General features: G+C 43.8%; 1 protein-coding gene across 1 annotated transcript; it reads left to right on the forward strand.

The window, feature by feature from the left end:
- Positions 1-1,076: 1,076 nt before the first annotated feature.
- Positions 1,077-9,619, forward strand: LOC120064839 (rac GTPase-activating protein 1-like). The gene is made up of 16 exons (XM_039015433.1): positions 1,077-1,161; positions 1,632-1,834; positions 2,089-2,240; positions 2,478-2,547; positions 2,740-2,793; positions 2,973-3,050; positions 4,200-4,320; positions 4,456-4,601; positions 4,972-5,172; positions 5,387-5,485; positions 5,690-5,888; positions 5,981-6,086; positions 6,372-6,507; positions 6,778-6,901; positions 7,211-7,316; positions 9,334-9,619. Exons 1-16 carry the CDS (start codon positions 1,077-1,079, stop codon positions 9,407-9,409), a joined length of 1,956 nt encoding a protein of 651 aa, XP_038871361.1. The 3' UTR covers positions 9,410-9,619.
- The last annotated feature ends 2,104 nt before the right edge of the window (positions 9,620-11,723 follow it).

Raw genomic sequence — 11,723 nt, forward strand, 5'->3', positions numbered from 1 at the left:
CCAGATACGCCAGCATGGTTTGATTAATGATGCTGTGGGGTATGTCCCATGTGTGACAGACAAACTAAAGGAGAACAGGTCTGAGTAAAAGACCTGATAATTCACAGACATTCCACCCTATATCTCTTTAGTGTCTTACACCCCAGAGCCTTGGAGAATGTAACATGGAACATTTCTCTCTAATGTATTCTCTATTTTTTTCTACCAACACTGGTTTTTATAAGGCAGTTGTATGTTCCCTATTCCAGGGTTTCCCGAACTCAGTCCTGGGGACCTCCCTGGGTGCACATTTCAGATTTTTGCTTTAGTACTACACAGCTGATTCAAGTAACCAACTCATCATCAAGCTTTGATGATTTGAATCAGCTGTGTAGTGCTAGGGCAAAAAACAATACGTGCTCCCAGGAGCGAGTTTGGGGAAACCTGCCCTATTCGAATGTATTTAGCCTCTTGTTGTAAGCGTATTTACACTCCAACTCTCATGGTGGCGATAATTCCCAAATAGCTGCCATCTGCATAGTCAGCAAACCAACCCGAAGAAACGCCTTCTTTCTCGGCGCCTGGTTTTTGAAAAGCTTGGAAAAGTTGGAACAGACAGGTGTTGTAGCTTGCGTTGCTAGAAACAACGTAGCCCACTTATTGTCACGATATACAATATATGTTGCCTTTGATAGCAGCTGGAAACATCCGCCGTGGGACACTGTTCATGGAAGGACCAAAGTCCGTAAGTTTCTGCTCATGTTTGTTTTCAATATATTTGTATTTTTTTATTAAAGTTAGCAAACGTTAGCTAGCTATAGTAGCTAATACCCTGCTTGCTTGCTAAAAAGTGGAGGTGAGCCCGTTTCAATCTGTTTAGCTAACTTTGGCAGCTAGGCTAGCTATCTATTATTTATAATCTTGTTAACGTTATAACTACCTACCAAATAAATAAAGTCGGAGAGAAAAAGCTATACTAGAAACAGTTTCTAAAACATACTGTATTGTCTTTGCTAGAAAATCTTTGAAGTCCCCTGCTGGGTTTCTGTCACGTGACCGTCCCCCCATGTCCTTTTGTCACCTTGCATTATCAGGACATGGAATCGACAGTGCTGAACCTGCTCAACCATTTCCAGAATCTTTGTGCATGCTCCAATATTCTCAATGTGGGCCTCGAACCACGTAAGTGACCAGTGGAGCATGCTTTTGGTGGATTGTTGAATCAGTGCCCATGCCATTGCATATCAGGGATGGCAGGTTTTCAGCAGACCAGAAACTCGCAGGTTGTTGCTGGTTGAAAACCCATGTGTAATGACATTGAACGTTTGCTGGAGTGAGTATTCCAGGTGCCCTTGCACAAGACACTTAATGACCCCAAAATTGAAAGGGGGGTGGAGGTAGGTTTGAAAAATGCTAAATCATCTAAAATGGATAACAAAATTACTTATTGCGCATTCACTTAGACAAGGTGGAACACTTGCCCATCTCTGTTGCCACCTACCTGAAAGAATGTTGGCATCAATGCCCCCCCCTTCACCCCTCACCAGAAAAACCATAGGGGAGATTGACTTCAAAAGAGTAAACTGATCTGAATGAGATGAAAGCAGATCTTCAACCAATAACCATCCCCTTGGCCTTATTTCTTTGATCAGAGTTCATCCAAATGGCTCTGAACTTCGAGGACTGCAGGAGGAAGTGGCTGCAGTGGGAGGAGGAACTGGGAGCCTGCAAGGAGGTGCTGACCAAAACAGAGACTGAGAGGGGGGCTCTGGAGATAAAGCTGAAGCACGCCCGCAACCAGGTGGACGTGGAGATCAGACGGCGCCAGCGGGCAGAGGCAGAATACGAGAAACTGGTTGGTAAACAGTTTATAAGACTGCTACAGTACAGGTCGCAGGTGATTCTACGTCAGAATTGTACATGTTGTGGTGGCTTCTATTGCGTAATGCTGCTCATTTGTGATGTTTATTGTCAAAAAGAGGACAAAGTTTGAAGAAATCTATGGTTAGATTAATTAGTTGCTAGTTATGAGTTGGTAAGAAATTCACAAAATCACACACTGTTTGGGTGGCTATGACATTGTGGGGTAATTTCCTGATCTCTGTGTAGGAGCGTCAGATCCAGCTGATCCGGGATATGCTGGTGGCGGAGAGCTCCAGCAGCAGCCTCCACCTGAGTGAGGAGCAGCGCTCTGCCCTGGCCTTCCTCAACGCCCACTCCCAGGCTGCCAAGAACAACCCCAACCTCAACACCAGCCACAGGCACTGTACACCCCTTTACTAGGCCCTCATCAGCCGTGTCTGGCCTGCATTCATTGGAGCACCCAACGGAAAATGTTTTGAAATGCAAAACAAAAATATATGTTTCTTTTAGGACGTAATTAGATATGCCTACCCTGTTTCGGAACGTTTGATTCAGTTTTGTGTTTAGTGAATATGACCCAGATTGTTCAGGTTCAAAACAGGGATCGTAACCAAGCCTACCGTCATGTCTTTCAGGTTAACCACCATAGATGAATCTGCTTCCTTGTTGTCAGACATTAGCTATGACAAAACAGATGATTCTCTGGTTAGTATTGCGTTTTACATTTTCACCTTGTCCCCAAGGGGACATTTGTCTTGGACATCATAGTGACACATCGCAAAAATACATGAAAACAATATGCCAAAAATAGAAAAAGTGACAAACAGATATAGCCACACTAATAGTACCTATATAAACATGAACTATTGGGTTGTCATCGCTCTATATTTCCTGTAGGATTGGGACTCTTCTGTGATGAGGACAGTGCGACTGAGAAAACTGCAGAAAAGGGTGAGTGGAGAGTTACTGTTTAGTTTAGAGCTTGACAGATCCTCAATGGAAATGTACGTAAAAATGTTTATCATTTTATATCTAAAGTGTCTAGTCAAGGATAGTGTGGGAATGTAGTGCTACAATGCTCAGTCATTTGGAAGTATTGTTAGCTCAGTCATTCCTATTTGTTTCCACAGCGTTCCTCCAGAACCCTTGCTGAGCCTCCCCAGCAGGTGGTGAAGAAACCCCGCTCCACTGGCCGCACTTCCGAGAGGGTACTACACAATGCATTGCCTGACCACTCACCCTGAATTGAATTCCTCTGCGCTATTGATCGCTACATACATTCAGTCTGAAACTGCAATCCTAGAAGTTGTTTGTGTGACTTCAAAATGAGGGGTATTGAACAAAATAAATTAATAAGTGATTGGATCTTCTCTAACCAATCGAAGTTGATAACGTCATCATGTAGGCTGGCTCCGACCCAAAGAATCGGGTTCTGGGACCAATCAGAACAATCAGAATGTGTTTGCATTCTGACATGTTTTATTTATTATATTTTTTTAGACTAGAGGAAAGAGTGCCTCCTACTGGCCCTCCAACACCACTTCCAGCTGCACCTGGTCTCCCATCCAGGGACCGACCAGGACCATCCCTGCTTAGCTTCAGAAGCAAGCCAGCAGTGGGATGCAGGGTTTTCAGCAGGCAAATCCCAACTAATCGTGGAGAAGAACCGTCAGTTTGGCTGGAGCGGTGTGGATGGGTAGCCAGGCAACTCCGTGCAGGCTTCTGAAGTTAACGCCAATGTAGCTAATACTACAGAAAAACTGAATTTCTAACCGTAGTCTCACTTGATTTGGATAGCATTCAGTACACTGGTATTCAATGTGTTGAATTTCAGTCAAAAGACCTATTTCCCGCCCGCGTCATGAGAAGTTGCGTGCTCAGTTTGGCACCAGAAAGAGGCTTGTTTACATTGAATTTGACAACATCCAAATTCAGATGCAGCACATGCAAGTTAACAAAAGTAGTCAGATGGTTATTGTCTCCAACATTGCAGATGTCAGAGGATTGATTACCTAGCAACCCAAGCGAGACAAGGTACAATATCACAAATAGAGCTAGATAAAGCCAGAAGAGTAATATACTTGTTGAACATACAGTAGCTATAGCCATTGTGGGTTTTCATGGTCATCACTCACTGCTAAGTTTGTCAAGGTACCAACATCGGTGTAAAGCTATTCTGCTACAGGGTTTTTGATGTTAGCATGCGCACGCATCACTCGAACGTTTGCGTGTAAACAAAACATTGCTCTGTAGACCTTTATCAGTTGCTTCCAATTGTAAAAAAATACTTATGTTTTGCTTTCTCCTTTTTCAGCATTGTTTCATGTGACTCAAGTTTTATATATGTATTATTACAGGTGAACGAGTCCATAGTGACCAAGACCACCATCACAGTGCCCGTCAACGGAGGTCCGGTAGAGGCCGTGTCCACCATGGAGACAGTGCCTGGCTACTGGATAGGCAGCAGGAAGAGGACCGGTGAGACGGCACTAACACGCCATGTTGACAGCCATGTTCAGATGCGCACAATGTATCAAGATTTAAAATTTGAAGAAAATTAAGTAGTTCTTCCAGTTTGAGGGGTAAAAACTTGGCGTTCTCTTGTTTTTCCAGCTGCTCAGGGCTGGGACACTACTTCTATTGACCAATCAGAGACAGCTAACGAGGCTCTCAGCACTCCATGCAGTAAGGCTCCGCCCCCAACCAAAACACCCAGAGCCAAAGTGGGGGCCCGAAAGCACGAGTTCCTTGCCAAAACGGTACACTTTCTGTTATTGCTTTTGTTTGTAATACACTTGTTGTTCTGTGTGAATCTAATTAGCATTAAAAAAAAAAAATCCATCAGTTTAAGCTAGAGATATGTTTTTTGCGTTGGATGCGTTTCAATCCATCACATCTGCCTATGTCGCACTTCCGCATCAGGTGACAGAGCTAGAGCGATGTTTGTCAGACCATGAAAATCGGTCTACTCATGAAAACGTCTTTAGCGTCCGAAAGGTTTGGCCTACAAACCTGTGTCACCAGCCTCTGTCTCTCCCGTCTGTCACCAGCCTCTGTCTGTCCCGTCCCTCTTCTACCCTCTGTGTGTCCCGTCCCCTCTTCTACCCTCTCTGTCCCATTTGTCACTAGCCTCTGTCTGTCCCGTCCCCTCTCCTCACACAGGTGATCAGGTCAGAGTTCTGCGTGCCGTGTGGAAGGAAGACCAAGTTTGGGAAGCTCTACCTGAGGTGCCAGGACTGCAGGCTGCTGGCTCACCCAGAGTGCCGCGACCGCTGCACCCTGCCATGTAACCCTATCTCTACAGGCAGCACCCCCATCAGGACCAGAGAGGTATTACACCTGGGCAGTTAGTTATATATTCTTAGATTGACAACACTTCATATTTGCAATGCTTATACAGCAATAACTAATAATGATTTTGTATTTTTTATGATTCAGGGTCCTGGGTATGGTTAGATGGATTATGACTGATTTGTATCGCACCATATGTGTTTTGAATGCCTTCTCCAAATGTCCCATGTCATGAGTGTATCTTGTGTTGCAGCCAAGCACCCTTGCAGACTACGCTCCCTCCTCCTCTCCCATGATCCCTGCCCTGGTGGTCCACTGTGTCAAGGAGATTGAGCACAGGGGTTTACACGAGGTGAGCAGCCATTTCAGCACTTAAATGTTGCCACTTTAGCACATACAAAATTCACGTAACTTTTTTTTTTTCCGCATATCAGCACTTTTTACAAATGTTTTGTTTTTACCTTGATAATTTCCATTGAACTAATGTCATCATCCCTATCCTGACTGCCAGTTAATATTCCATCCCATTTTTTCTTTCTCTCTCCCTCCCTGTCAGATGGGTCTGTACCGTGTGTCGGGCGAGGGGCGCACAGTGAAGGAGCTGAGGAAGAGCTTCCTGCGGGGGAGGACAGTGCCTGCCCTGGCCAAGGTGGAGGACATCCACTGTGTCACGGGCCTCCTCAAGGACTTCCTGAGAAACCTCCCGGAGCCCCTCCTCACCTTCCGCCTCAACCGCGACTTCATGGAGGCTGCAGGTCCGTCTACAGCTGTTGACTGACGCATTGGTTTCTTCACCTTGTAAATAGTCTATGGAGCTCTTATGTCACTCCTCTTGTCTTGCACACAGAAATCCCGGACAATGGCAATAGCCTGTCAATGATCTACCAGACCATCAGTGAGCTGCCCCATCCTAACAGAGACACTCTGGCCTATCTGTCCATCCACCTGCAGAGGTATGGCAGAGCTTCAATCCACCTCATGGTTACTCCATCAAACCGCCATTTGAGGCACAATCTGTAACTTGCAAAACCAGTCAAAAGTGGTGCCCCTGCTTGCACATGTTTGTAAACTGTAGTGGTGGATGTTGGCAAATGTAACTGTCAATGTTATTTAAATTCTGTAGTAACTGCCCCCCATAATCAAAGACGAGTTTAAAAGCAAGTCCTGATTTCACAAGGCACTGGAGGAGCTTGAACCTGACTTGAATCTCTCTGAAATGGTTTACGATGTTCTTTCAGGGTGGCCCAGTGTGTACTAGACACCAAGATGGACATCACCAATCTGGCAAGAGTGTTTGGACCCACCCTGGTGGGTCATGCCGTCCCAGACCCAGACCCCATGACCATCCTGCACGACACCAACAGACAACCACGGGTATGTAGAGATCTATACAAATATATATTTAGACATACATATGTAAAATAATACTCAGACCCTAAGCTGAATTTAAGTTATTTCTATATTATGTGGACACTTATTTATTGGCTGTCTAGTTGAACAGAATATTGTTATTGTATTACAGTACCTTTTTGAATACCCAATAACAATGATTCTCTCCACACAGAGAAAGGCACTGTTCTTTCTAGAGAAGGCAATTCTTAAGTGGTGAAAACAGTTTTGAGAGATTCCTATTGATGTACACAGGTGATGGAGTGCTTGTTGGACCTTCCTTATGAGTACTGGAGCCAGTTCACAGTGGAGCAGCACACCCATCCAGACGATGTGGTCAAAGACGATGCTAACTGCTACAACACTCCAGACCACAAAGGTAAACAGCTTTGAGAACCCGTCTCTCCTGGCCTATAGACATACAGTAGTGTCAAGGAAGGTCTAAAATACCAAACATACAGTATCCTTTACCATTGCTATGTTAATAGTTTAAAAAGGTACTGAATGAAGTAAATGGCATGCTCTTAGTTTCACTTTGGAGCTACAGTACAGTTTCACACTGTGTGTGTGTAATGCTTGAATGTGATGTGGAAATACGGGGTGGGCAATTTTCCAAAATGATTTCACAATATTGGCCAGTCTAAAATAATAAATTTCTCCTAAATGTGTTAATTCTCTGACCACACAGTGAGCATGCTGGGACCAGTGACCACTCCAGAACATCAGATGACTAAAACACCCTCCTCCAGCTCCCTGTCCCAGCGCATGAAACAGACTTTCTCCAGCACCACCATGTAAGCACCACATTCTAACCATAGGGCACATCTCAAATGGGTCTAATGTGTTTTAGGGCTGTCCCCCAAAAAAGAAATCTTGGTCGCCCGAGAGTAGTCTGGTCGAAATTTGAAAACGTGTATTTTTCCATATATAAACAAATCCTATGTGTTTTAATCAAATCAACAAATCAACGAAATATGCACTGAGCTTGTCTGATGCTTTAAGTGCACTGTTTGATGAAAACTTATAGTCACACTGCACTTCTAGTCCCAATAGTCACACGCATGACTAGAGGGAGTTTGACCGCAATTGATTTGATTGTGCCGGGCTGGACTCACACTTGCAGCTCTGTGTTAAAAAAAAGTGATTGTGTGACTAGCACCCGTTGTCTCTCTCTCTTAAACTGCTGCAGCGACCACCACAGAACATCAACAGTGTTTATCACGCTGTCTGTTGCTGAAGCTGCAACATAATTACTGCCATTTCTGACTGAAAAGTTATGTTACCGAAATCCCTCATTTGTTTAGGAAAAACATTCCCTCAACACTCTCTTTACGTGACACGTATGCATCGCATGCACGTGAACAATAGGGCCTGAACTATATCATAATCGCATCAATAAATTGCTTATAACAAATTCTGAACACGTAGCACATGTGACAGCAAAATGGAATGAATTTGACTAGTTGTGGAAAATACTGGACATCAAGAAAAATAAGTTAAGGAGCAAGCACATATTATGTGTTCCAAACAGGTTCTGTATAGATTACAAATGGTCAGAAAAATATATTGTAACAATGAATGCATTTTCCGAAATGGAACTTTTTATTTATTTATTGTTTGCGCTAATTATTCGTTGGTCGCTTATTTTAACTAAAATGCTTGATTGCATTTCAAATCATGAATGTCTCGTATGCTGTGTGATGACATGAACAAATAAATGATTGATTGATACAGTAGCCTATATAAGTATTGAAATATAGGCCTCAGTAAGTTATGGTATTAAGGCTAAACAGGATGGGCTCTTAGGCCTACAGCTCGATGGTGGTTATACAAGGCTGCTATACTAAGCCTATTAATATAACAACATTACTTATTATTCTAATGATGATCATAATAATAACTATAAGAAGGAATTTGGAACAGCGTAAACAGCACTAAATCAATTATAAATGATACCACAGAGGCTGTTCTAATTGAAAAATATATCATTTAAGCCATTACAGCATAGCAAAGATCAAAACCAGTTTAATTTGGGAAATTGTTTATCTAACATGTTGTGGTTGCGTTGGTGCTCACGGAATCAGTAGGCTATTAAACAAACATTCAGATCCTGCTTTTGTTGCCTGTTTGTCTTATTTCTGTAGATATATTGATGATCTATTAAACCAGGCACATGTAAGTTAGGCTATTGATTATAGACCGAATTAAGTTGGTTTCCTCTCGCCTCACTTTTCTTAGACAATTAAGACAAGGGCTGTTTTCTCATCTCCTAACTCCGCTGCTGCCTCTGCCACGTTGTTCTCAACACCAATATACTGGTTAACTTTGCTATTATGCACATAGCAACATGGTCTAGGAAAATGCACTGATGTTTCAGAACAAGAAAAATAGAAAGCACATTTGTTATAAAATGTTTTATTAGTGTTGCACCGTTGTTCTTATGTAATATAACCATATACAATTTCAGTAGCACATGTCATAGAGTGATGGACTGTGTCATCCCCACGGCCTCCACAATGGATTAGTCCACTCAGACAGGCGCCAATCAGGCATGTGTCTTGTACACCATCATTTTTTTTTTTTTGCTACTTTCAACTAAGGAAATCTCGGTCGCCAACAGCCTATTGACCAAACAATCGACCAGTCAACTAAATGGAGTCAGCCCTAAATGTGTTTATTGGGTGATAAATCTGCCTGAATGTATTTTTAATATTCTCGTTAGCTTGGATTATATCTGTTCTTAATTTGCTTAATCTGTGGTTATCAGAGTGAGGGCGTTGAATGTTTTTTTATTCTTATATACGTTTACAGATTTGGAAGCAAGAGCAAGGCATCCACTAGCTCAAGTCGCCAAGAAGGCTTCTTTGCCTCCCCTCAGCTGAAGTAATGGTCAAACCACGGTATTATGGTGAAAAAGTAACATTATTTTAAACTCTTTTTCTAAAGGTTATGTGGTCAAGGAACAAAACTGTTCATTTTTACATAGCCACTGTACATGGGAAACCACTGCAATGTCACAATGTTTTTTAAACTATTTTATATCTGTCCTAAACTGGGACATGCTTAACACCATGGCCATCCTACAATCTAAGCTTGTTGCCCTCAATCTCACACAAATGATCAATGAACCTACCAGGTACAACCCCAAAGCCGTAAACACGGGCACCCTCATAGATATCATCCTAACCAACTTGCCCTCTAAATACAACTCTGCTGTTTTCAACCAAGATCTCAGCGATCACTGCCTCAGTGCCTCTATCCGTAATGGGTCAGCGGTCAAACGACCTCCACTCATCACTGTCAAATGCTCCCTGAAACACCAGCGAGCAGGCCTTTCTAATCGACCTGGCCCGGGTATCCTGGAAGGATATTGACCTCATCCCGTCAGTAGAGGATGCCTGGTTATTCTTTAAAAATGCCTTCCTCACCATCTTAAATAAGCATGCCCCATTAAAGAAATTTAGGAACAGATATAGCCCTTGGTTCTCTCCAGACCTGACTGCCCTTAACCAGCACAAAAACATCCTGTGGCGTTCTGCATTAGCATCAAACAGCCTCCGAGATATGCAGGGAAGTTAGGAACAAATATACACAGGCAGTTAGAAAAGCCAAGGCTAGCTTTTTCAAGCAGAAATTTGCTTCCTACAACACAAACTCAAAAAAGTTCCTCCCAGCTGCTGCCCACTGCACTGAGGATAGGAAACTCTGTCACCACTGATAAATCCACTATAATTGAGAATTTCAATAAGCATTTTTCTACGGCAGGCCACGCTTTCCACCTGGCTACCCCTACCCCGGTCAACATCACTGCACCCCCCACAGCAACTCGCCCAAGCCTTCCCCATTTCTCCTTCTCCCAAATCCAGTCAGCTGATGTTCTGAAAGAGCTGCAAAATCTGGACCCCTACAAATCACCCGGGCTAGACAATCTGGACCCTTTCTTTCTAAAATTATCTGCCGAAATTGTTGCAACCCCTATTACTAGCCTGTTCAACCTCTCTTTCGTGTCGTCTGAGATTCCCAAAGATTGGAAAGCAGCTACGGTCATCCCCCTCTTCAAAGGGGGGGACACTCTTGACCCAAACTGCTACAGACCTATATCTATCCTACCCTGCCTTTTCTAAGGTCTTCGAAAGCCAAGTTAACAGATTACCGACCATTTCGAATCCCACCGTACCTTCTCCACTATGCAATCTGGTTTCAGAGCTGGTCATGGGTGCACCTCAGCCACGCTCAAGGTCCTAAACGATATCTTAACCCCCATCGATAAGAAACAATACTATGCAGCCGTATTCATTGACCTGGCCAAGGCGTTTGACTCTGTCAATCACCACATCCTCATCAGCAGACTCAACAGCCTCGGATTCTCAAATGATTGCCTCACCTGGTTCACCAACTACTTTTCCGATAGAGTTCAGTGTGTCAAATCGGAGGGCCTGTTGTCCGGGCCTCTGGCAGTCTCTATGGGGGTGCCACAGGGTTCAATTATTGGGCCAACTCTTTTCTCTGTATACATCAATGATGTCGCTCTTGCTGCTGGTGAGTCTCTGATCCACCTGTACGCAGACGACACCATTCTGTATACTTCTGGCCCTTCTTTGGACACTGTGTTAACTACCCTCCAGACGAGCTTCAATGCCATACAACTCTCCTTCCGTAGCCTCCAACTGCTCTTAAATACAAGTAAAACTAAATGCATGCTCTTCAACCGATCGCTGCCTACACCTGCCCGCCCGTCCAGCATCACTACTCTGGACGGTTCTGTCTTAGAATATGTGGACAACTACAAATACCTAGGTGTCTGGTTAGACTGTAAACTCTCCTTCCAGACTCACATCAAACATCTCCAATCCAAAGTTAAATCTAGAATTGGCTTCCTATTTCGCAACAAGGCATCCTTCACTCATGCTGCCAAACATACCCTCGTAAAACTGACCATCCTACCGATCCTCGACTTCGGTGATGTCATCTATAAAATAGCCTCCAACACTCTACTCAACAAACTGGATGCAGTCTATCACAGTGCCATCCGTTTTGTCACCAAAGCCCCATATACTACCCACCACTGCGACCTGTACGCTCTCGTTGGCTGGCCCTCGCTTCATACTCGTCGCCAAACACACTGGTTCCAGGTCATCTACAAGACCCTGCTAGGTAAAGTCCCGCCTTCTCAGCTCACTGGTCACCATAGCAGCACCCAC

Source organism: Salvelinus namaycush, chromosome 20, assembly GCF_016432855.1.
Source record: "Salvelinus namaycush isolate Seneca chromosome 20, SaNama_1.0, whole genome shotgun sequence".
Lineage (NCBI taxonomy): Eukaryota > Metazoa > Chordata > Actinopteri > Salmoniformes > Salmonidae > Salvelinus > Salvelinus namaycush.

What these genes read in the sequence shown, in the direction of transcription:
- LOC120064839 (XM_039015433.1), top strand. Translation starts at nt 1,077, where the DNA reads ATGGAATCGACAGTGCTGAACCTGCTCAACCATTTCCAGAATCTTTGT. An exon ending in AGGCAGCAGGAAGAGGACCG is followed by an intron (nt 4,321 to 4,455) that starts GTGAGACGGCAC and finishes TTGTTTTTCCAG; the next exon opens with CTGCTCAGGGCTGGGACACT. An exon ending in ACGAGTTCCTTGCCAAAACG is followed by an intron (nt 4,602 to 4,971) that starts GTACACTTTCTG and finishes ATTTGTCACTAG; the next exon opens with CCTCTGTCTGTCCCGTCCCC.